This window comes from Triturus cristatus, chromosome 7 (genome assembly GCF_964204655.1).
Source record: "Triturus cristatus chromosome 7, aTriCri1.1, whole genome shotgun sequence".
In the NCBI taxonomy this organism is placed as follows: domain Eukaryota; kingdom Metazoa; phylum Chordata; class Amphibia; order Caudata; family Salamandridae; genus Triturus; species Triturus cristatus.
Window position 1 is genome coordinate 1,458,353,099 of NC_140590.1, and position 25,047 is coordinate 1,458,378,145.

General features: G+C 47.8%; 1 protein-coding gene across 5 annotated transcripts in view; it reads left to right on the forward strand.

The window, feature by feature from the left end:
* Nucleotides 1-25,047, forward strand: part of MYBL2 (MYB proto-oncogene like 2) — a 210,805-nt gene that overhangs the window by 115,871 nt on the left and 69,887 nt on the right. For all 5 annotated transcript variants that reach the window (XM_085619226.1, XM_085619223.1, XM_085619224.1 and 2 more), the window contains 4 exons: nucleotides 4,600-4,992; nucleotides 14,681-15,091; nucleotides 16,173-16,312; nucleotides 16,495-16,594. In XM_085619226.1, the coding sequence (XP_085475352.1) occupies nucleotides 4,600-4,992; nucleotides 14,681-15,091; nucleotides 16,173-16,312; nucleotides 16,495-16,594 (1,044 nt within the window). The remainder of the gene's footprint in view (nucleotides 1-4,599; nucleotides 4,993-14,680; nucleotides 15,092-16,172; nucleotides 16,313-16,494; nucleotides 16,595-25,047) is intronic.

The window sequence follows — 25,047 nt, forward strand, 5'->3', positions numbered from 1 at the left end:
GTCTTTGAACACCGCCTGTCTCTTGGACCGTTATTCCCACTCTCTATGGGATACGGTGGAGGACGTGCTGCCACTGTGCCCGGAGGAGGCCCGGGAGCGGCTTTCCTCGGCTCTGGCCGATGGGAGAGATGCAGCGCGCCATGCAATCCGGTGTGGACTCTACACTACGGACTCGCTGGGTAGGGCGATTTCTACCACGGTGGCGCTTCGACACGTCTGGCTGCGGTCCACGTCCTTTTCAGGGAATGTCCAGAGCACGCTCATGGACATGCCTTTTGATGGCGCTCGCCTTTTTGGTGAGAAAGCGGACAGTGCGCTGCCTCGCTTCAAGGACTCCCGGGCTATGGCCACGTCCTTGGGCCTCTCGGCCCCGCGGCCACAAACTTCCGCTTTTCGCTCCTTTCGTGGCCAAGGAAGGGGCACCTCCTCACGTCCGTCTAGCCACCGGACGCAGAACCAGCCTGCACGCGGTCGCGGACGTGGTTTCCGCCGAGGCGGTACTGGAGGACGACGCGGTCAGTCCACATCCACCCCAGCAGCATCTGCCTCACAGCCTTCCTAGTCCGAGCTTTCAGGCCCATTCCTCGCCAGTGGGAGGCCGGGTTCGCCATCACCTGCTCCGCTGGCGTACCATTACTCCAGACAGGTGGGTGCTGCAAATCGTCCGACGGGGCTACTCCCTCCCCTTCGAGACGACCCCTCCAGCCATGCCACCGCAGCACCACCGTATCTCGGAGGATCATTTGAATCTTCTGCAAGAGGAAGTTTCGGCCCTCTTGGCCAAAGAGGCCGTCGAGCGCGTTCCGAGCCCAGAAGTAGGTCGTGGTTGTTATTCCCACTACTTTCTGGTTCCCAAGAAGGGCAAAGGAGGCCTATGCCCTATCTTGGACCTCCGGAACGTCAATGCCTTCCTCCGGAAGGAACGGTTCAAAATGTTGACTTTGGCTCAGGTTCTAGCTGCCCTAGACCCTGGAGACTGGATGGTAGCGTTGGACTTGCAGGACGCATATTTCCATATCCCCGTTCTGCCGGCCCACCGGCGTTACCTGCGGTTCACGGTGGGTCAGGAGCACTTTCAGTTCACCGTGCTCCCCTTCGGCCTTACCAGTGCCCCTCGGGTGTTCACGAAAGTGATGGCGGTGGTCGCAGCTCATCTGCGCAGAGCAGGGGTTCCAGTCTTCCCCCTATCTCGACGACTGGCTGTTGAAGGCGGGCTCGCCCCAGCAAGTCATCTCCCACCTCCAGACTACGGCGGATCTCCTGCATTTGCTAGGGTTTTCCATCAACGTGCCGAAGTCACACCTGAGCCCCTCTCAGAAGCTCCTCTTCATCGGAGCGGTTCTCGATTCGGCGCAGTTCCGGGTTCATCCACCGGAACAGCGGGTCTGGGATATACAGGCCCTGATTCCCATCTTTCGGCCTCTGTCCTGGGTTTCGGTCAGGCTAGTGTTGCGGCTTCTGGGGCTGATGGCCTCCTGCATCCTGCTAGTGCATCACGCCAGGCGGCGCATGCGGGCTCTGCAGTGGGACCTGAAGTTTCAGTGGGCCCAGCATCACGGCAACCTGTCCGACCATGTCTTGATCTCGGAGGGCACTGCACAGCAGTTGCAGTGGTGGCTCACGGACCGCGATTGGGTCACGGGCAAGAACCTCTCCCTACCGGAGCATGTCGTAGTGACGGATGCGTCCCTCCTGGGATGGGGTGGCCATATGGGAGAGGCGGAGATCAGAGGACTCTGGTCTCCGGCGGAGTCTCGCCTCCACATTAACTTGTTGGAGCTGAGAGCGATCCGACTTGCACTGAAAGCCTTCCTTCCCTCTGTCCGGGGAAGTGTCATGCAGGTGTTCACGGACAACACCACCGCCATGTGGTATTGCAACAAACAGGGCGGGGTGGGGTCGTGGACCCTTTGTCAGGAGGCTCTGCGTGTCTGGACATGGCTGGAACATCAGGGCATCACCCTGGGGGTTCAACATCTGGCGGGCTCTCTGAACGCCAGAGCAGACTAACTCAGCCGCCGGTGCATGATGGATCACGAATGGCGTCTGAACTCTGACGTGGCGCAAGGTCTCTTTCTGCAGTGGGGAGAGCCTTGGTTAGATCTATTCGCCACCAAAGAGAACGCGCAATGTCAGCAGTTCTGCGCGTTGGAATTTCCAAGGCGGCACTCGCTCGGAGACGCTTTTCGTCACGAGTGGAGTTGCGGTCTGTTGTACGCCTTTCCGCCTATACCACTTCTGCCCAGAGTGCTGAAGAAGATCAGGCGCGACCGGGCCCAAGTCATCTTGGTGGCTCCGGATTGGGCACGAAGGTACTGGTATCCCGAGCTACTCAGTATGTCCATCAACCCCCCCCCCCAATACGACTGCCTCTTCAGGAGGACCAGCAGCAGGGGACGGTCCTCCACCCGAACCTGTCCAGCCTCCACCTCCATGCGTGGAGATTGAGCGGTGACAGTTGATGCCATTTGACTTGCCTCCTGAAGTCTGTGATGTCATTCTGGCAGCCAGGCGTCCCTCCACAAAGACTGTATACGCCTGCAGGTGGAACAAATTTGTGGCATGGTGCACAGCAAAGGCTGTGGATCCCCTTTCCGCCCCTCTTTCTGAGGTTCTCCTCTTTCTTCTTTCTTTGGCCCGGCAGGGCTCTGCCCTGGGCACCTTGAAAGGTTATCTTGCTGCCATCTCTGCCTTCTTACGGCTTCCTGATCAGCCCTCTCTTTTCAAGTCCCCTGTAGTGTCACGCTTTCTTAAAGGCATTTCTCACACGTTCCCTCCTGTCCCTTTCGTAATGCCTCAGTGGGACTTGAATCTTGTCTTAACATTTCTGATGTGCGCTCCCTTTGAGCCTCTTCACAATTGTCCTCTTCGTCTTCTCACTCTTAAGACTGCTTTCCTGGTAGCCATCACCTCGGCTAGACGGGTGAGTGAGCTCCAGGCTCTATCGTCCAAGCCTCCTTTTCTATCTGTTCATCCGGACAAGGTTGTCCTTCGACCTCGTCCCTCCTTTCTACCGAGTGGTGACCCCCTTTCATCTTGGGCAATCGGTCACCTTGCCCACCTTCTTTCCGCCTCCGCATCCTTCCAAAGAGGAAGAGCGGCTCCACCGTCTGGACCCAAAACGTGCGCTCTCCTTTTATTTGGACCGCACAAAACAGTTCCGAGTGGACGACCAGCTTTTCGTTGGCTACGTGGGTGCAAAGAAGGGAAAAGCTGTGCACAAACGGACCATCTCCCGGTGGGTCGTTTTGTGTATAAAAATCTGTTCTTCCTTGGCAAAAAAGGACCCTCCTGTTGGGCTGCGAGCCCATTCTACTCGGGCCACGGCGGCTACTACTGCTTTGGGACGGGGAGTCCCTTTGCAGGACATCTGTCAGGCGGCGACGTGGGCTTCGCTGCACAAGTTTGCCAGGCATTATTGCCTAGACAGCCAAGTCCGGAGGGATGGCTTCTTTGGCCGTTCTGTCCTCCAGGACTTTCTGGTGTGATCTTCGTTCGCAGACCCACCACCGGGGTTGGTATTGCTTGGGTATCTATTCTAAGGTGAGGAATCTAACGTGTTTCTTTCAGATGAACAAGTTACTTACTTTCGGTAACGATGTATCTGTAAAACATTAGTTAGATTCCTCACCGACCCACCCATCCTCCCCGTTCTGCGAACTGACATCTAGGGTTAAGGCTATCCCTTTCAGGGCCCTAGATTTTTTGGCACCACTGTCGGTCTCTTGCATGGCTCTGCGTTCCTGGCGCGGAAAGCTATGTACAAGAACTGACGTCAGCGCGCGAGGGCGGCGTCCAAGTACTCCGACGTCATTCCGGCGCACGACGCCAACGACGGACGCGGAGCCGCAGACGACGCCTAGCGACGCGCAAGGGGTATTGCTGACGAAAAATATTCCGGATCCAGTCTGACGCCTGGGGATATTCTAAGGTGAGGAATCTAACTAACTAATGTTTCTTACAGATACATCGTTACTGAAGGTAAGTAACTTGTTCTTCTGGTGCTCCATGCTGTCTATAGTTTTTGAGTAGCTATTGTGCAATGTCTTTTGGAAAACTGACCCCATTCTGAGTTTCCTCATCCTACTGCAAACGTATAGCAAAGTCTGGAAGTTTAAATAAGTTTAACCACAGATATAATGGATGGAATAATTTTTTGGTGTCACTGACATATAACTTCTTACCTCTTCTTCAGCACTTTCTATTTCAATGAATAAGACGAGGCTTCACTTGGCAATGTTCCTACCAACACACTTTTGTCCCCTTGTGCTGGACTCATTGTCCATACACATCAACAGCATATGCTGTAATTTCCTATAATCAGGTCTGCCTAATTTTCTTTTATTCTGAGTCAGAAGTTATTCACTTTCCTCTACTCTATGTGCATTTGAGATATTCATTATGCTGATGGATCAAAGGCCAGTGAGGCCATGTTATTTTTCTTGTTCTCTGTAACTCCACTATTATTGCTTCGTGGTAACATTTGTTGATTTTGTAGGTAAAAACTGATCTGAGATCTCATGAACTCTGTGTGCCAGCTTTCTGCAAATGCTTATATTGATGATTTCTACTTAAAATAAACTGTTTTCCCCTTCCTAGAAACCCCCTTTTGCCAGTTGGCCTACTAGTGTACTTGAAGTGAACCTGGTCGCCGCGGAACCGGACATTCATGCTGCCTCAGTGGGGCTTACACTGGATCCTGCAACTGTGCAGCAGACAATAAAATTGGAGCCAAGTGATGAATTTCAAGATGAATTTCAAGAGACTGAGGGTGTGTGTGAGGACGATTACACAAATGGCATCATTCAAAAGGATGAAGTCCTGGAAGAGGTAGAGATTAAAGTAGAGAGTCCTGATCCACTGGCCCTGACTACCACATCAGTGGAAGTAACGGGAGAACCTTCCCCAGAGCAGTGGGTAGTGGAATATGTGAACTTTTTGGGAAATTCTACAGCTCCTGCCTTCACGGAAGTTTTGGACATGATGGAGTCTGTAAGTAGCATGAGTTACCTAACCATACCTTATTTTAAACTAATTTTCATCGTTAGATTGTGGGATTTGGTTATTGTGGGATTTGGTTGTTGTGTATTTATCAACTGTATTCCTTTTTTTTGTTTCAAATGCAATATTGAACAGTGTTTAATTGAAATAGGCCTGTTGCATGTCTGATATTCCAATGTCACAATCTTTCAGGTCCAGTTGGGCTTCCTTAATAACCCATAGCTAAGTCCTGGGTAGCTGTAGCACAGAGCAGTCAGGCTTAATAAAAGGAACGTGTGTAAAGCATTTAGAAGTACCACAGCAGATAAGCAATAAACCCAACATAATAAAAATCCATCACCAATTTCTAAATACGGTATTTTTTTCTCGTAAACTTGACATCAAAACAATAAAATCTATTGCGGGAAACAGGAGATGTCATTTTTCAAAGGTAAGTAAAATTGCATTAACTTTGTCTTGCATTAATCGTTGCAAGCAGTTTGTATCCAATAGGCTAAAACACCTAATAGAGCGCTCTTGGACTAGCCACACTGGGTTGGGAGTCAGTCCCAGGGACCACTTATTTGGTCCATGCACAAGTGGGTATTTTAGGTTTTTGAGTCGATACCTTGGTGTAGATTAGGATGTTTTGTGTGAAACTAAAGTGGGATATTTTCCCTGAAGGTGGATGACTATTCAAACATTTCTCTAGAAATTGAGTGGGTGAGAGCTTGTTTGGTGTTGCATGGTTCTATATGTACCCTTGCATATTTGGTGTTATAATGGCATTAAACTCGGCGATGCTGAGAGTATATGAAAATCTAACAGACTATTTTTTTGTCACTTTCTGAACTTTGGAAGTCTTAACGTGGCAGCCAGATTAATTTTCAACCGTCCACGCAGGACAGACATCCCACCACATCTCCTGGAGCTCCACTGGCTCCCAAGACACAAACACTCGGTTCAAACTCTTTACCCACACATTCAAAGCTCTGCTCAACACGGGCACAGACTGGCTGAACAGTGTCATCACCTTCCATCAATCATCTAGACCCCACGCTCAGCTGGGCTCCTACTTGCTCACATTACTCGCATACATAAAACCAGAGTCAGAGGTCAAGCCTTCTCTTACATCGCTCCTAAAGCTTCGAAGGACCTCACACTTCACATCATAGCCTCCTCCTCGGGTTCTTCAAGAGGTTGAAGATCTTGCTGTTTAACTCTCTCTCATCCTACAAAGCAAGGCTGTGACACTTGCTCAGTGTAAGGATAACTTCATGGGTGATTGTGCGCTCTACAAATAAATATAATGTAATCGGTAAACCCTGACCAGTTAGGATGATAATTTTTGGCAGGACAGAAGCTGTTTAGGATTTACAATGGTAACATTATTTACTCGTTAAAATTCACACATGGATGTTTAATTCAAAAAGGAGTCAAGGAATCAAGAATCAATCTGTAGGAAAGTGGATTAGTATGTGCTGGTGTTGTGATACCTCAACATGTAATAATGTCACAATATTTTTTCAGGACCTGTTGGGTTTCTCTAATAACCCTTAGCTCAGACCTGGTTAGCAACTGTACAGAGTAGTCTTCCTAAATCAAAGGAACAAGTTTAAAGCATTTAGAAGTACCAAAAGAACAGGTAACTAAAACGCAATACAAATAAAAGAATCCAACATCTATTATCTTCATTGAGCTCCAGTCTTGAACTCCAGTCCCATCTCATCTTGTCCCGAGATGTACCCTTATCGGAGCGGTTCTGGGTATGGACATCTTCAGGAAGTTGCCACAGAGTCCAGGTCACTCAGACTATGATCCTGATGTTTCATGCAAGGGCTACTTTCCCACCATGATGGTATTGGAACTGCTTGATCTTGGCGTTTTTCAACTTCCTGGTGTACCAAACCCTGCAGTGCATGCAGGCCGTTTAATAGAATCTTAGTCTGCAGTGAGTCCATCATTTGGATGCCTTACAGACCAGATTCAGGTATCCAATGAGCCAATCACAGACCTTCAGTGGTTGGTTTTGTATACCATCCTATTGTATGGCAGGCCATTCTCCACATCACTCCCTGCTGACTTCTCTTTGCCACATCCTTTTCAGTAGGGAGCTGCTAGTTGGATCTACAGCTGGTTTTTTGCTTGCACAATGATGGGAGTAAGGAGTTCCAGGTGAAAGTTCAGCTCTTCATTGAATTTCCCATTGTGAAGAAAGGAAAGATTCAAAAACTGACTTGATTACGAAGCATTGTCATTTGCATCAAACTGATGGCTTGTTCAAAAAAGACTCTCCTGAGTCTTACGGCTCATTCCTGCAAGGCTTAGCAGGATTCGGAGCCCTGGTCTGAGAGTGCAATATAAACGGATATAGACGTCCAAATGTGAAGCCTATATGTGGCTCCATGTCCTGTCTGGAGGCAGTTAAGAATTTCGGCTGAGGCTGATGCCACTTGTTGAAAAAGTTTCCAGGTGCAATCTGCCATCTTGGGTAGATTCACAAGGTAGTGAATCTGCGGTTAGATAGAATATCAACCAGAAGGAGCATTACTGAATGTAAGTAACTTGTGCTGCAAGATGACTTTCACAATATACCAGTGAAGTCTCTTGTTTAACTCATGAGGTTTTATAGTTATTGCCATTCAGCACAAGTTATTGCCATTCAGCTCCCTGGTTTGTGCTGCTAACATATGGTCAGTATATTTTTCACACGTTAGCGGGACATGGTTCTGCTAGCTAGATAGATATTAGATTGCGCTTACTGTGAGAAAGTGGCTCTGTATATACTGTTCCTTAATAGGTACAGGGTGTACAGAGTCCACAGACCCCAAGGGTTTAACAGAGGTTAAAGTTAGATATAACCTTACTCTCCAAAGTGGTAGCCTGGTCGAGCAGTAAGGCAGTATCCGAGGACGTGTAAAGCATTTGTTGTACACACTCAGTCAGCAAATAGTTCCACACACTCAATAACTGAACTCTAGGCCAATGGTTTGTATATAAAAAATATATGCTTGTTTTATTTTAGAACCAACACTTGGAATTAAAATATACTTTCTCGACAGGAGAAGTTTCATAAAAATACTTTTGTATATGCAATAGACTTTTTAGTAAACAGTTACTAATAGTTGCAGTAGGGAACTCTATTTCTAAACACAATACATTGAGCTCAATGCTAAATTCAAATTATATGCAACAGATTACTTTTTAGATTACTTTTGTAATTCCAGGCTTGGATCCTAGATCCAGTCCTGGGTCAGTTCTCAGAATCAGCTGTTGAAAGTCGACTTTGGTACTGTAGTGATTTTTAACTAATATTTAGCTGTTTCAAAAGTGAGCACTTAGAAAATATTTCAGAGCAAACAATCAATGATTCCCTATGGAAGGAAATATAGGTTACAGGTACAGTAGGTTATCGTTACTTTTGTAATCCAGTACTGGGTGGCTAGACTCAGTACTGGGACATTTATCCAAAACAGGTAAGTAATTATGTTTTCAGATGTTATACGATTTTTTAGGAATATTTAGAAATTGCAGAAATCAACACTTAGAAGAAATTTCATAGAAAAGCAGTCAATGGTTTCCTATGGAAGAAAAATGAGTTCAAGGTAAGTATAGTTGTGGGTACTTTTCAGAGTCCGTGCTGGGCACCAAGATCCAGCACTGGGAGCTCACCCAAGAGCAGGTGAGTAAATTCGTTTTTGGTACTCGGCTGATTTTTGGTGAATATTTGGAGTTTTGAAAAGTTCACACTTAGAAGAATTTCCAAGAAAAAGCCAGTCAATGTTACACTATGAGGAAAATGAAGTTAGCGGTTTAAGGGTAAGTTCTCGACTGGCAGAGTTGAAGTTCTGGGCATAGACTCGGGGGTCTCCCAGTGTCAGGTAGGTACAGTCAGTTCACCCTCAGCGGTTTCAGGATGGCCAGGTGCAGAGAGAGTTAGGCCCAATGTTAGCCTATGAGGAATAGGGGGGCCTGGTTTGGTGGCTGCTGACTAGCAGGCCACGTGGCTGTGGGAGCTGGGCTCCTGGTCACTCACTCGGGGCAAGTGGGGAAGTAGGCTAGTGTAGAGATTTCACTGCCAGGGCCACTCGGGCGGCTGGTTGCAGGGTGCTTCTGAGCCGTCGGGCGGTCAATGGAAATCAATGGGAATGTTCCGGTTAGGAAAAAGGCTGCAAGCTCGGGGACGAGGATGCTTCAGGTGCCACCACCACTTCGAGAGGTAAGTTGGGTAGTTGTAGGTTAGGTGAGTACCCCGGGATTGGGCACAGGGGGCCGCAGGGCGCCGCGTGCAGGGGTGCCTTTTGGTGTCGGGAAATCTTACCCTCTGATGATCGCGGTTGAGGGGGGGGGCACCTTGTTCCGAGGCTGCAGGCTTCTTCCGGAATGTCGAGGGAGGTCCTTGGGTGCCGGACTCGGGGTCAGAGTCGCCGTGGGGTCGTCCTCAGGGTCTTTGTCCACTCCGGCACTGGCCAGGCTTGGCTGGTGCAGTGTGTGCTGGGTTCGCGGTTCCGGGCTGCTGCCAGGGGTTAGAAATAGGTTTCTGAGTAGAGCCTCTACTCATGGGAGTCCCAGGGGCTTAGAGCCAAAAGGTAGCCAGGTCCTCCGGGGTTGGTGAGGTTGCTGGCCACGAGAGATGCTGCGCTGGTGCAGGTTCGGGAGTCGACAGGCCGGTAGGACTGGGGCCAAAGCAGTTGGTGTCTTCTTCCCTTTTTAGCAGCTGCAGGGCAGGTCTTTGTTCTTCTTGCTCTTCTTGTAGTCTTTTGAATCTGGAATCTGGGGAAGGAAGGTTCAGGGTGCCCCTAAATACTAGATTTAGGGGTGTTACAGGTAGGTGAAGGCCAGGGACCAATGGGTCCTTGTCCTGGGGTGGGTACACCCCCTATCCTGCCTCTCTCCTGTGGGAGGGGGGCAGTAGCCTAATCCTGATAGGGTAGGGCCTCCCATCTTCAAGATGGCGAGAGCCCGGAGATGTGCTTCACCTCGCCTCCCCCACCTGAGGGGTGAGGTGGGCAGGCTGGCACATCCCCTGTCCTTGTATGGGGTTTCCGGCCAAGCTTCCCGCTAGAGTGGGGGGTTGCAGTGGCCTGGGGAAACTCCAAGAGGCGGCATGCCTTTGAAGCCTCCCTTTGCTCATCCTGGGGGGGGGGAGATTTATCACCTCACCCAGGATGTGCATTGTTGCAGGCCCGGGAGAGCAGGGGCTCCCCCACCCAGGGGTCCAGCAACATGTCTGCTGTGTGGCAGCCTGGGCAGCCTCAGAGCAGACGTGGATTGTAGGTTAGTTGTAAGGGGGCATCTCTAAGATGCCTTCTGGGGTGCTTGGTACATTAAATCCCACACTGGCATCAGGGTGGGTTTAATGTGCTGAGAAGTTTGATACCAAACTTCCCAGTCTTTAGTGTTGCCATTATGGTGCTGTTGAGCTCGTGTTGGACGAGCTCTCAGCACCATGTACTCTTAAATGGCAGCACTGCACTTACAGTGCCCAGGAATGGACCTGGGTACTGTAGGGGCACAGGGCTCCTGCTCCTGTGCCCACACCATGGGCATAAGGCACCCAGCCAGAGGGGTGGCTGATGTATGCCATGGCAGTGTAGGTGATGGGCATGGCACACAGAGAGGTGTGTTATGTCGACTCTTCATTTTGTCCTGCACCCAGACACTCAGCCTGCAAAGGCAGTGTGTGTGTGTGTGTGTGTGTGTGTGTGTGTGTGTGTGTGTGTGTGTGTGTGTGTGTGTGTGTGTGTGTGTGTGTGTGTGTGTGTGTGTGGGTACAGGGCCTCTAAGGGTGGCACAAATGAGTGCTGCAGCCCTCAGAGGCCTTCCCTGGTCACAAGGCCCTGGGTACCTAGGGTACCATTTACTAGGGGCTGACATGTGGCCAGGGTTTGCCAATTTGGAGTTTGTGTGGTTTAAGGAAGGAACATAGGCCCTGGGCACCTGGTTGGCAGGAGTCCAGGGTACACTCAGTAAAAGTACATTCAGCAATTTAGCAAAAAGTGGGGGCACACCATGCAAGAAAGATGGCACTTTCTCACACTTATCTGCAATAATGCAGAATTCCATTTCAACTGGGGATGAAATGTTTAGGGTATACAATTGTGCACATCGGGGTTATTGCTTAAGCCAGGTTCCAAAGTATACGTTTTGTCACTTCCTGCACACAAGTTCCTGTCACACAGTCCAAAATAATTAGGTCAGATGGCCGCTAAGCACAACCTTATACCTCAATTAAACTAATGGTAAAAAAAAAAACATAACATTTTGATCATTAGAAAGAATAGAGTGATCTTTCCTCACAGGCAAATGTCTATTTTCTTTTTGCAAACTATCTGATTTAACTGTCCTGATATTTGAAAGAAATACACATAAGCACACTGGGAAATGAAAATCCCTCCGAAACTATCATATAGCAAATTCAAAAAAGGGCTTCTTTTGACTGTTTTGCTAAGTCCTTCTTGCTGAGTGGAGGTAAAAAAAACCTATGGGACATAAAATTATGTACATCCTAATAAAACAATGACATTCACGGAAAGAAACAAGTTAAATTTGTTTCTGCCTCAAAGGTGTAAAACCTGAAATATGCCAGTTATGACTTGCTGCACAAATCATAACCCATAACCCATCTTTCCACTGTGTATGACATAACACATGACAACGTTGACATCCGTTATGGCATCACCATATGCTAAAACATTTTAGGCATAACTCAAGCCATCCCCTTCTGCTGCGCTTAACGTTGCACATCACTGATGTCATCAAGTGACATCACAGCACCTAATAAAGAAAATTAGGCAACAAAAAACTGGTTAGCAGCCCACAGCTAATTAGGCACAGGACTTGAGCCCAAACCAAGCCGGGCTGCAAAATGTTATGCACAGCAAGTGTAATAGAAATTACATTTACTGAAGAAACTACAGTTAGAAAGCAACTAACAAAAAGCAAATTCAGACTACAAAAAAGGGTACAACCATCAACAAAAACATCAAACTCAAAGCACGGAAAAAGACTCCACTTAAATTATCACGCTGTAAAAGTTGAATGTTAATTGTACAATGCATAAGATAGATATGAAAACTCAAACACTGTGGTATTTGCACAAATTTACAAAGCAACAAAACTTGACAGAAGGAAGACAGTTGGTAATAAAAGAAAAAAAACTATAAAAAAAAAATGGAAGATGTTGCATAAAATAGAAGCATAAACGAAGATTGTGTGTTAATAAGAAAAACAAACTAACTTTTAACTGAAAACAGGCCATGATGTCGTACACAGTGCAAAAGGGTGGCCGAACTATTGTTCAAGAATTTAATTAAATGGTTGTCATATGTAGAATATTGTCATCCACATATGCAACATGTGAGTTATGGTTTGCGCCTTGAACCATAAGAAGCACATTTCAGGGAGGTTACAAGTTTGAGCCAGAACTGTAAATCCGTATTATACTGTCTTTTTCTTCCTTTTCTATTTACTAAAATGTTAAAGCCAGCTCCAGAAACCTAGTCAAAGGCAGGGACTAATCACTGATTAGGACTTCAAAAAGATACAGATGATTTTGAAATTAAAATAGTGTTTTTGCGTCATTATGCATAGCACCATATACTTTTACGGTTTGACCCTGTGTAATGTAACTGGTGCTCATGTAAAGCGCTCCATTGCCCTTGGGCAGATTGTGAGCTATATAAAACTGCAAACCAAAAAAAGTCTCAATTCTTTCACAAGGCCACATAAGAAGCCTCTTTGTGCATGCTTTCTAGAATGTGGGTCTATAGGCTAATCATTTTTTAGTGATATTCCACATGGAGGCTGGTAAAAAAAAAAAAAAAGAAATTGTGAATTCTAATGATAACCTATTGTAACTTTAAATCCCTGTCCCTGCATAAAATGATCAAATGATTGCTGGACACAGTTGGCTGCATGAGGGTCACTAGTCGAATGGAAGAATGATGTATTACACTGTCCGCCTATGTTGACGAATGTGTGCAACAAAATATTTCTTGCAAACTTAGGCCCAATACATATTTAAGCCTAGTTTTCAGATTAATTAAAAACCCTAGAAAGTAAAGTGAGGAAGTGATCTTGCCTGGCTCCAGGATCATTTTGCTGAATTAAATTTTCATGAAGTCCTCTAATATCACTTGTTGCCAAGGCGATCCCTCCCTATGCTTGTAAAGAACGATAAGCTTCTTTGCGGAGTGTAATTCTAACAAACTTGAGTTAATATTATCTCGGCAGTTTTGGAAAAAGACCAGAATCAGTTCCCATTTGCGCCCTTCATTGGGGATTTTCGTTTTTTTCAGGCGCACAAACTGATATATAATACTGATACAAATGTATAAACTCATCCAGTATTGCACATATGTATGTGATCGATCTTATTATGTAGCTCGTTTATTTGACCTTTCACTTTGTGTTTTCTTTGCTTCGCATCACTTGTGTCCTTGTAATTCTTCGTATAATGTTCAATGTAAAGTGCTTTACAGAGTTACTTGAATAAATACACAGTGAGGCTTTTGGGTCACAGGGATACTGAGCCTGCATAGATGAATGTGCAATCCGTATCTCAGGCATTTTTAACTCTGGAGACCCAGCACTTCTCTTGATGTAGGACCTCACTTCAGCCTTTGATGGGATATGGCTGTGAGGGCTCTGGAGGTGGTTCCCTTAAACCTTGCTGAAGGAAGGAATTAGATCATGGACCTTTAGTTTTGCTTTCTTATTAGTGACTGGGGGAAAACCCTTGCTACTCTGTGATTTCAGTCAAGGAAAAAATCTGAAGAGAAGTGAAATTTAAGTGAGGTTTTTGGTTTTGGTATTGTACCCAGAATGCAGTGAAGGATAAAGGGGGAATAGGGGCGGTGCACGGGGAGGCGGAAGGAATAAGGGGCGCTAATAGAAAGTAACTATTCACACTTATAATTCTTCAAGACCGCTGTCACCTTTTGCACCAGTAGCATTCTAAAGTCAGAAAGAAACCAGCGACAGTGCTTTGAAAGATGCTGGTACCCTAAAAAGTGCCACAATTTGTTCAGATCTTTTTAAAATAAATGTAATGGTTAGTCTGGCACCATGATACACTCACATATGAAGGCTTCATTGCAGCAGAACAACATACAGAATTATGGAGTAATAGACGACTAGCTATGCACAGTCTTATTTTGTGTGAGCCTTTCCAACCCCCTTTATCCCGACCCATAAAAAATACTGTTCAGTACTCTGCTGATACGATTGATCAACTTGGACCACAAAACTTGTCTTAAATTTGAGAACACGAGCACTCATGCTCCCAGAAATTTGGTATTGAATGAATTGTATTTAGGCAATGCATATATCATATCAATGCATTTTTTTTTTAAGATCCATACAAAATTCTCGGTTAATATATGTAGCTTTATTTAGCAGAACCCTGTTGCTCTTGTAGTTACGTTGGTACATTTGTTTAACATTGTATTTTATTTTAGGGTGATTCTATATACTGGAGGTTGGGTAAACGCACTTTTCTTAAATATGAGGTAGCCATAGTCTTTGGTGCGTTCAGTTGTCGAACAATATCATAGGGAAATTTGTGGTGTGGTACCAGCTAAATGGCTCCCTATAATGAAAACTGTGTTGCTTCAGAATGTGATCATACTTTGAATGCTGTGATGGCAACCCTAATTGATATTTGTATTTTCTCTTTCTTCTGAAATGTATTTGGAAGGATCCTGATGGATGGTGTGATCTAAGTAACTTCGACCTGCCAGAAGACTCAGTTGCAGGTAACAGCAGTAGAAGTTGTAGCAGTAGTAGTAGCAGCAGTGACAGCAGCAGCCCCATTAGGCGAACACCTCCAGCGCGACCAGCAGCATCTCTTTCCAATGTGACTGAATACCGTTTGGACGGCCACACCATCTCGGACTTGAGCAAGGCGAGCAAAGGCGAGCTGATCCCTATCTCACCACGCACAGACCTTAGCTTTGGCACCCCACCCTCCCTCCTGAAGCGGCAGAAGAGGAGGAAGGTGACGCTGTCACCGGTCACAGAGAACAGCATCCTGTCTTCAATGGAGGCCAGTAACAGCATGACACCCAAGAGTACCCCTGTGAAGGTGCTGCCGTTCTCACCATCCCAGGTACTGTCCCCATTGTGGGAGGGGTGGCGGGGTATTGGCAGCAAATCTTTTTACACCTCCATATCATGCACTTAACGCTGTTCTGTAACATGATACCCCAAACAACATTTAGTGGGAGCCTGTCACAACCATGTGGGTCAGATTACCAGATGACTCCATGTCTCCAGCCACTTTCCGGTTTTTCATTCAATCGACTCATTCTGAATGGTCTATGAAGTATGAGATTGATATAGTTTCTGAACAGAAAGTCCCGGGCTGGAAACATTATCATCTTCACTCTATAAGTGGCATGGACGATCATTCTTAACTCCTACTCTCAAAGGTTTTCCTCCGTCTGATTTCACTGATTTGCTCTGCTTTGCCATGACAACCAGCTTTGAAAGTTTGTTTTCGAACCTATGGACCCTCATAAAACTGTGGTACTATACTTTAACAGTAGGCTTTGTCGACTACTTTTCCTAGAAAAAATATTAAAGGTTTCTTCATTTGGCTTTTTCTTTTTTTAAAAATCTATCCTGCCTACTCTGACTTGCTTTAAGCCATTACATTTTACAGTAGTCACTCTCCACGCCTGGTCCTTAAATGTTGCTACGTATTTAAAGGCAAATAATATTTTTTTTAAATCCCTGAAGCAAAGCTGTATTTGGGAAAGTGCCAGGTGCTCCTTATGACATGGCCACATTACTTTTCCCCTTATGTTATCTAATCTATTGCAGCCAAGGATCCTAGGACTGGGGAGAGTGGGCTTTTTTTCTGGATGCCGCTTTAAATTGTTCAACATGTTTTCTCTTGTGGATTCCCACCAACCTACCCTTCCTAGTGCTGCTGAATCCTGTTGATTAATTTCACGCTACTCCAGTACAAGTATTTCGCATGGCTGTAGTAGCCAAAATCTAACTGCAGTACGGTACGCTACAGAGTGTGGACCTCCAATCTCATTGTTTGTCTGTGAATCACCCTTAAGCTCAACATGTGTTCATTCTGGTATAATTACCCCAGCACCTTTGATTTGTAAATTCTGGTGTCTTTAAATTTATCATGAGCATTAAACACTAAAGTGTTTTGTTTTTTTGCGTTACAGTTTTTGAATTTGTGGACCAAACAAGATGCACTAGAGCTGGAGAACCCGTCGCTAACATCCACACCAGTGTGCAGTCAGAAGGTGATCGTCACTACCCCTCTGCACAGGGACAAGACACCACTTTTGCAAAAAAACTCAGTGTAAGTCCTCCAGCCCCACTGGTTTAGGGTAGCACAATAGAAAGATCCTGTGTACTGCACATAAAGTTAAGAATGCCAGATTGACCATTTCCCTACTGTTATTACAGATGTTTATTGTGGACCAACGTGTTTTATCTTCTCTCCACTTCCTGACCTGTGAAATGTCCTGTGTCTGCTCTTAGGTTTATCACACCAAACCATAGGTACGTGATGGAGAACCATCCTCATACACCCACACCGTTTAAGAATGCCATGGAAAAGTTGGGCCCGCTGAAGCCACTGGTATGTGTTTAGTGGTGGGTAGGGGCTTGCGTGTTAGCACGCTGAGGTGGCATGTGGATTGAGTAATTGATTTATGGTTCGAGAAATGGATACCTTGCTTCTGGAGTGAGGATGGGGGATCCCTACTTACCAAATCACCTCTATTTTACTGTCATACGAATAGGGTTCTCATTTATCATCTTTCTGGCACTTGAAAGAAAAATGTCATTAAAAGTCAACCAGTGTCTTGTGTCCCTCTCTTTTCTAGTCTCTTTCCTTTTCATTCTTTTTAGAACCATTCAGTGATTAATTTGAGCCGGTGAGAGCACTGGCACTTATTTTTGGAACCAGCACTTGTTTTTCAGCTTCATTTAGTTACTGTGCACAAGAGAGGGTATTACACAGCTTAGAAAGACTGGGGAAGAGAAAGACAGCAAAACAGTTTCAAAAGGCAAAATCGGGAAACTTCAGGAGTCAGATAAAGGGGAGGGAGTGTCTGGTTGCATAGTAAAGTGGTATAGGTGGTTTTAAAACTACCAGCCTTGGTATTCTCCGTGCCAGCGTTCAAATTCTCTGGCCGTATAATTATCTGCCAACTGCAAAGAACTAAAACGAAAAGATGTTTTCTTTTAATTAATGAAATTGCAACCATCTTGAAAACAGTAAAAGAAGTGTGCAACCTCAATTTACATGATGAAAGATAAGCACCCTTCACGCAAAGCAAGCTAGTGACAGGCAGGGATTGTACGGATGCACTTTTCAAAGATATTTACAGGCTTTTTTGTATAAACTCCAACCATCTATATGCACTAATTGGAATACAAATGTTAACTTTTCTCGAGTAAATTGTTGGTCAAACAATGCACAAGAGTGTGAGCCTGTGATTTTAAGATTCTGTGGCTCCAGCATTTACCACATAATTAGAGATTTAACATATTTGCTACATAATTTGCAAAATAGTTTTCGAAGAATGTTTCATACTGAAATGGATAGACAGTACTGGCATAGAATGTGCTGTGTAATTTTTTCTTCTTCAGTTTTGCCATAAAATCTAGATAACCTGACAGCATAATTTAAGACTACCGTGCTGCATTATTCTAGTTGCCCTGACAATGGTAAATTTCTGTGAATTGGCTTGGGGATGGTTAATATGATAGTAATGCAACCTGTATTTCACAGGCAGCCCTGAAATATGTTTCCCAGTGAAGTATGGGTTTTTGCACAAATTCATTTTGTGGTATAAAAGCACCAAAATGTTGAATACAAATGTATAATTTTCTGTCAATCATACTGAATGCTGTTTGAAGTTTGTGCTACTATGAAGCACTACAAAGTTACAATTCATCACTTGACTTGCATATGATTGTGCCAAATTTATTTCCATAAGCAAGTCCACTGATTTGTCTGGGTTTAAGTTGTTTCCGTGTGCGATCTGCCTTGACAACTAATCGTACAGTGTAAACAGTGTGGATATTTTTTTCCCCTCCGTTTTGCACCCCTTTACATATCCTCTTCTACATGCAAGTGTCCATAACTGACTTGCTTAGTTGATCTAGTCATCTTAGGACCTATAAATTGAGGGTTTGTAGTCAAGTGTTTTGCTGCTGATATCTGAAAGAAACACGTTAGTGATAGTTTCCTTACCTTAGAATATCCCCAGGCGTCAGACTGAGTCTGGAAAGTTTTTTCGTAAGCAGTACCCCTGCGCGTCGGTAAGCGTCGTTGTACGGCTCTGCGTACGTCGCTGGCGTCGTACTCGCTGAGATGACGTTGCTGGAGCTACATAGACGCGCCCACGCGCGCTGACGTCAGTTCTTTCTTTTTCCGCGCCAGCAAGCACAGATCCGGAGTGGTACCCACAGTAATTTTTTGACTGAGTTTTTGGGACTTTTTGTCTCTGTTTTCAGGTATATATCACTCTACAAGTTTATAGGGATGCCCCGTTTTATGTCCTGCGTGGCCTGTCCCCGCACGATGTCGGTGACGGACCCGCACCGTGAATTTCTCTACTGCCTGGGGCATGACCACGACTCCAGGTCGTGCCCCCACTGCTGGGCCATGACTCCGAAAACTTTGCGGGAGTGGTCCCGAAAGTGGCTGGAGGCCCGGGAGTCTGCTCCGCGCTGTTCAAGGTCCCGGTCCCGTGGAAGGTCGAGGGACCGGCCGTGGAGCCATCACCATCATTCGAAGTCTTCGCGCTCGGAGTCAGGTAAGGCGAATCACAAGAAGTCTAAGAAGCGTTGTCGCTCTTCGCCTTCCCCTAGCCGGTCGTGCGACGTGTTTAAGGGTGCAGGTGGCACCTACGCAGTTGCCGATGGCCTACCCGCACTTTCCGGGTCCATCGGCGACTCTAGCCCAGCTGCAGGAGTTCCTGTCAGCCGTGGCGCTTGTCTTCGGACAGTCCGGCCCCGCCGGTGCGCCTTCGGGCCCGGCGGGCCCGGCATGGGGTCCTCGTTCTTCGCCGGCTCCGGCCCTGACGTCGTTGATGACGCCGGTCTCGACGTGGAGGGACCCCGTGGATTCAGGCCTGGATCCCCATCCATGCCGGTTGGCCCTGTACAACCTCCACCGGTGTCGACTGCACCGGCCGCAGCCCCGGCCGACGCCATCCCTGGTTTCCTCCCCGGCGTGGAGCCGGTGCCGGAAGGGTGTCTGCCGATTCCGATGCCGTTTGGGAACATCTGTCCCTATATCCACAGACGTCTATATATTCCACCTGTTCAGCAGGATGTGGAGGACTGGGAGGGGTCTGAGGACCCTCTCGCAGCTCAGAGAGTTAGACCCGGACTGGGATGAGGATCCGGAGGATGCAGGTGACCAGGATTATGCTCCGGAACCTGGCGCACTCTCTCCCCCCTGGCGCACTGTCTCCCTCTACCGTGGTTACGGAGGAGGGTGGTTCATATTCTATGGTGTTGCGTAGGGCAGCGGAGGCTCTCCACCTCGAGCTCCCTACTGTGGCCGTCAAGGCTAACCTCCTGACAGGTGCTTCGGCCAGCTTCTGCTTCTACGGAGCCGCTGCTGCCCTTCAACGATGCACTCTCAGACGTTCTTTTGGGCACCTGGTCCAGGCCCAACACAGGGGCTCCTGTGGACAAGAACTTGGCCCGACGCCATCGCCTGGCCCCAGGCTACCCCGTTTTCCTCTCCCAACACCCCAGAGATCTTGGTTGTCCAAGTCTCTACATCCCCTAGCGCGTTCCCCATCGCACCTCTGGACAGGGAATCCAAGAAACTGGAGCAGTTTGGGGGAAAAAAAAATCTTCCGCCAGTTCAGGCCTACGGTCTGTGAACACTGCATGTCTCTTGGGCCGTTATTCCCATTCTGTGTGGGATACGGTTGCGCAAGTGCAGCCTCGGTGTCCGGTGGAGGCTCGGATGATACTCTCCCAAGCGGTTGCTAGTGGAAGAAATGCAGCCATGTTCACCATCCATTGTGGTCTTCAGACTGCTGACGCGCTGGGCAGGGCGATTTCAATGACTGTGGCGCTACGCCGTCACGCCTGGCTGAGGACGACTGGCTTTTCTGTGGATGTCCAGAACACGTTGATGGACATCCCCTTTGATGGCACTCGCTTGTTCGGCGATAAAGCAGATTGCGTATTGGAACGTTTTAAGGACTCACGGGCTACGGCCAAGTCCTTAGGCCTTTCAGTTACACGCACTCCTAACGCTTCGGCTTTAAGCTCCTTTCGTGGCCAAGGAAGGGGCGCCCAAGCATGTTCGTTTCAAAGCCACAGGCCTGCGCAGCAACAGTCTCAGCGCAGCGGATGTGGGACGGGGCCAGCGTGCAGGTCAGTCCACCAACGCTGCCCCTGCCTCCAAACCTTCCTAGTCCGGGGTTTCAGGCCCACCAGATGCCAGTGGGTGGCAGGATTCACCATCATCTCCACCACTGGCGCACCATCACATTGGACAGGTGGGTTCTGCAGCTTGTCGGAAGGGGCTAGTCCCTCCCCTTCGAGACCACCCCTCCAGCCATGCCACCTCAGTACCACGGCATGATGTGGGAACACACACTTCTCCAGCAGGAAGTTACGACCCTCTTGGCCGAGGGGGCCATAGAGCACGTTCCGATGCCAGAAGTAGGTCATCGTTGTTACTCCCACTACTTCTTTGGTTCCAAAGAAGGACAAAGTGAAGTTATGATACTAGGCACAGACATGGAAACTTAGTCCCCGGAATGGTGGCCGAATAACCTAGGCCAGTGCCCACGTCCAGTAAATAAAGTGAAAAATCTTGGCTTTATACTGGACAACAAGTTGATTTTTGACGCCCAGGTCAATAAACTTGCATCTACCATGTGGTACATTTTGAAATTAATAAGGAAACTCCTGCCTTTTATTCCATTAGCTTCCCGTAAAACGGTGGTAACTGCCCTGGCCTGGGAATGCTCTGTTTGCTGGGATTCAGGCTCAACACCTAGCTAAACTTCAACGCCTGCAAAATGCAGTGGCAAGATTGGTCCTTGACATTCCCAGATCTGAGCCAATTACATATAAACTGAGATCTTTACACTGGCTACCAGTAGACAAAAGAATACAGTTTAAATCGGTCTGCCTGACCTACAAGGCCTTACATGGGATTGGATCTAAGTTTTTAAAAGATCATCTGCAATTGTACGAGCCCCCTAGGACCCTTCGCTCAAGTCAATCAAAACTTATCCAGACTGCTAGATACAAGCAGGTTAGATGGAGGGGGAGAAGCTTTCTGGTACACGAAGCAAGGGCCTGGAATCTCCTCCCTATTACAATCAAAAACAGTCCCTCCATCCTGTCATTCAGGAGAGAGGTAAAAACTTGGCTGTTTTCCTCCTTGTAGACCAGGCCGTGTCATTTTTACCAGGTAGTTTTTGTCTCTGCTTAGCGCCAAGACGCCCACGGGCACACGTGCGCTCTATACATTTTTCATCAAATCAAAGGCCTGCGTCCTATCTTGGACCTTCGGAATGTCAATCACTTCCTCCGGAAGGAGAAGTTAAAGATGCTCACACTTGCTCAGGTCTTGTCTGCCCCTGACCCGCAAGACTGGTTGGTAGCGTTGGATCTGCAGGATGCTTATTTTCATATCCCCGTCCTGCCGGGCCACCGGCGTTACCTGCGATTCATGGTAGGGCAAGAGCATTTTCAGTTTACCATGCTCGCCTTTGGCCTTACAAGCGCCCCTCGGGTGTTCACCAAAGTGATAGCTGTGGTCGCAGGTCATCTGCGCAGATCAGGGGTATCCGTCTTCCGCCCATCTCGACAACTGGTTGTTGAAGGCGGGCTCGCCCCAAACAAGTCGTTCCCCCCCCCCCCCCTTCTAGACTACAGCCGACCTCCTGCATTAGCTAGGGTTCCCCATCAACGTGCCGAAATAGTCGCACCTGATTCCCTCTCAGAAGCTCCTCTTCATCGGAGCGGTTCTGGACACGGCGCAGTTTCGGGTCTATCCTCCCAAACAACGTGTTGGTGGACATTCGGGCTATGATTCCGATCTTTCAGCCCTTGTCCCAGGTTTTGGTCTGGACGACCTTGAGGCTGCTGGGCCTCATGGCCTCCTGCATCCTGCTCATCAACCATGCCAGATGTCATATGCAGGCTCTGCAGTGGAACCTGAAGTTCCAGTGGGCGCAGCATCAGGGGAACCTGTCCGACTACGTCCAGATCTCGGAGGGCTCTGCACGACAATTGCAGTGGTGGCTCAAAAATCAGCATTGGGTCAGCGGCAGATCCCATTCCCTTCACCAATCGGAGGACACAGTGGTGACGGATGCGTCCCTCCTGGGATGGGGCGGCCACATGGGAGACGCGGCGATCGGAGGCCTCTGGTCTCCGGTGGCGTCCCGGCTCCATATCCACCTTCTGGAGCTTCGGGCGATTCTTCTTGCACTGAAGGCATTCCTTCCCTCTGTCAAGGGGAAGGTGGTGCAGGTGTTCAGATAACACCACCTCCATGTGGTACTGCAACATACAGGGCGGGGTGGGGTCGTGGACCCTGTGTCAAGAGGCTCTGCACATGGCTGGAACGTCAAGGCACTGCCTTGACGGTTCAACACATGGCAGGTTCTTTGAACGGCAGGGTGGACGAACTCAGCCGCAGGTGCATGATGGATCACGAATGGCGTCTTCACTCGGAAGTGGCGCAACGTCTCTTTCAACAGTGGGGAGAGCCTTGGTTAGATCTATTCGCCACCGAAGAGAACGCACAATGTCATCACTTCTGAGCGTTGGAATTTCCAAGGTGGCACTCACTCGGCGACGCTTTTCGTCGCGAGTGGAGTTGCGGTCTGTTGTATGCTTTTCCGCCTATACCACTTCTACCCAAAGTGCTGAAGAAAATCAGGTGCGACCGGGCCCAAGTCATTCTTGTGGCCCCGGACTGGGCTCGAAGAGTTTGGTATCCCTAGCTACTCAGTATGAACATGGATCCCCTGATCCGACGGCCTCTTTGGGAGGCTCTTCTGTCGCAGCAGCATGGGACGGTCCTCCACCCGAACCTGTCCAGCCTCCACCTACATGCGTGGAGATTGAGTGGCGACAGTTGATTCCGTTTGACTTACCTCCTGAAGTTTGTGATGTCATTCTGGCAGCCAGGCGTCTCTCCACTAAATCTGTATACGCCTGCAGGTGGAACAAATTTGTGGCATGGTGCACAGCAAAGGCTGTGGATCCCCTTTCTGTCCCTCTTTCAGAGGTCCTTTTGTTCCTTCTTTCTTTGGTCCGGCAGGGCTCTGCTGTGGGCGCTATCAAGGGCTACCTTTCTGCAATCTCTGCCTTTCTCAGGCTTCCTGATCAGCCCTCTCTTTTCAAGTCCCCTGTTAATAGATTTCTCAAATGCATAACTCACCTTTTCCCTCCTATTCCGTTTGTGATGCAGCAGTGGGACTTAAATCTGGTCCTTACCTTGTGCGCTCATTTTGAGCCACTTCACAACTGTGCTCTTCGTTTATTAACTTTGAAGACTGCTTTCCTGGTTGCCATAACCTCCGCTAGGCGCGTGAGTGAGCTCCAGGCTCTTTCCTGTAAGCCTCCTTTTCTGTCGGTTCATCCAGACAAGGTTGTGCTTTGTACTCGTCCTTCCTTCTTGCCAAAGGTTGTCACTGCCTTCCACATTGGGCAAACTATTACCTTGCCCACTTTCTTTCCGCCTCGCACCCTTCCAGAGAGGAAGAGAGGCTCCACCGTCTGGACCCAAAACGTGTGATTTCATTTTATTTGAATCGCACACAACAGTTCCGGGTGGATGACCAGCTCTTTGTAGGCCATGTAGATGCCAAGAAAGGCCGGGCTGTACACCAGAGGACCATCTCCCGCTGAGTCGTCTTGTGTATCAAAGCCTGTTATTCTCCGGCTAAAAAGGAACCTCCAGTGGGGTTGCTCACCCATTCTACCAGGGCGACAGCAGCTACTACTGCATTGGGACGTGGTGTACCCCTGCAAGACATGTCAGGCAGCCACGTGGGCCTCGTTGCACACCTTTACTAAGCATTATTGCCTTGACAGTCAAGTCCGGAGAGAGGGCTTCTTTGGTCGTTCTGTTCTCCGTGACTTTCTGGTGTGATCTGGGTTCGCAGACCCACCACCGGGGTTGGTATTGCTGGGGTATCTATTCTAAGGTAAGGAATCTATCACTACGGTCTCTCAGATGCACAAGTTACTTGTGTAATGATATATCTGTGAGAGACATTACTTAGTTATAGATTCCTCATCCTCCCCGTTCTGCGAACTGATTTTGTAGGGTTGAGGTCAACCCTTTCAGGGCCCTAGTTCCAGTGCACCAGTGGTCAGTATCTTGCATGGCTCTGCGTTCCTGGCGCGGAAAGTCGTGTGCAGAACTGAGGTGGGCGCGTCTAAGTAGCTCCAGCGAAGTCATCTCGGCGACTACGACGGCAGCGCCGTACGATGACTCCTACCGACGCGCAGGGGTACTGCTGGCGAAAAAACTTTCCAGATCCAGTCTGACGCCTGGGGATATTGTAAGGTAAGGAATCTATCACTAACTAATGTCTCTTACAGATATATCGTTACACAAGTAAGTAACTTGTGCGCCAGGTCTATTAATCTGACCTATTCTGGACTGTAGCAGGTAGTTTAAAAAGTAAAAATATGCACATACCTAACCAAAACTTCACTTTAGGTGTTCTTGCACGTTACCCAGGAGTAGGGATCTGTCCTAAAGGAGACGGAGTGTGGTGGTTAGGAAGTGGAGTGGATGCTTATGCTAGACTTTCTGACCCTAGGTGGGCGTATTCCTCTCTTCTACCAAACCATTAAATTGTTGGTAGCCTGTTTTTGATTTACTTGAGGCCAACTGTGAGGTTGCAAAGGGGTCTTGTGGTAATTCAGTTTTGTACATAAATTTGTCTGTAACCAATTCACTTATCTATTGGTATGGCTCTCTTTGACGTTTGAGTCCTTGGAGAGCAGCTGAGAGCTGCATCTCCTTTACAAGGCTGTTAAGTTGGCATGCTGTAATTCCAACATATGTCTTCG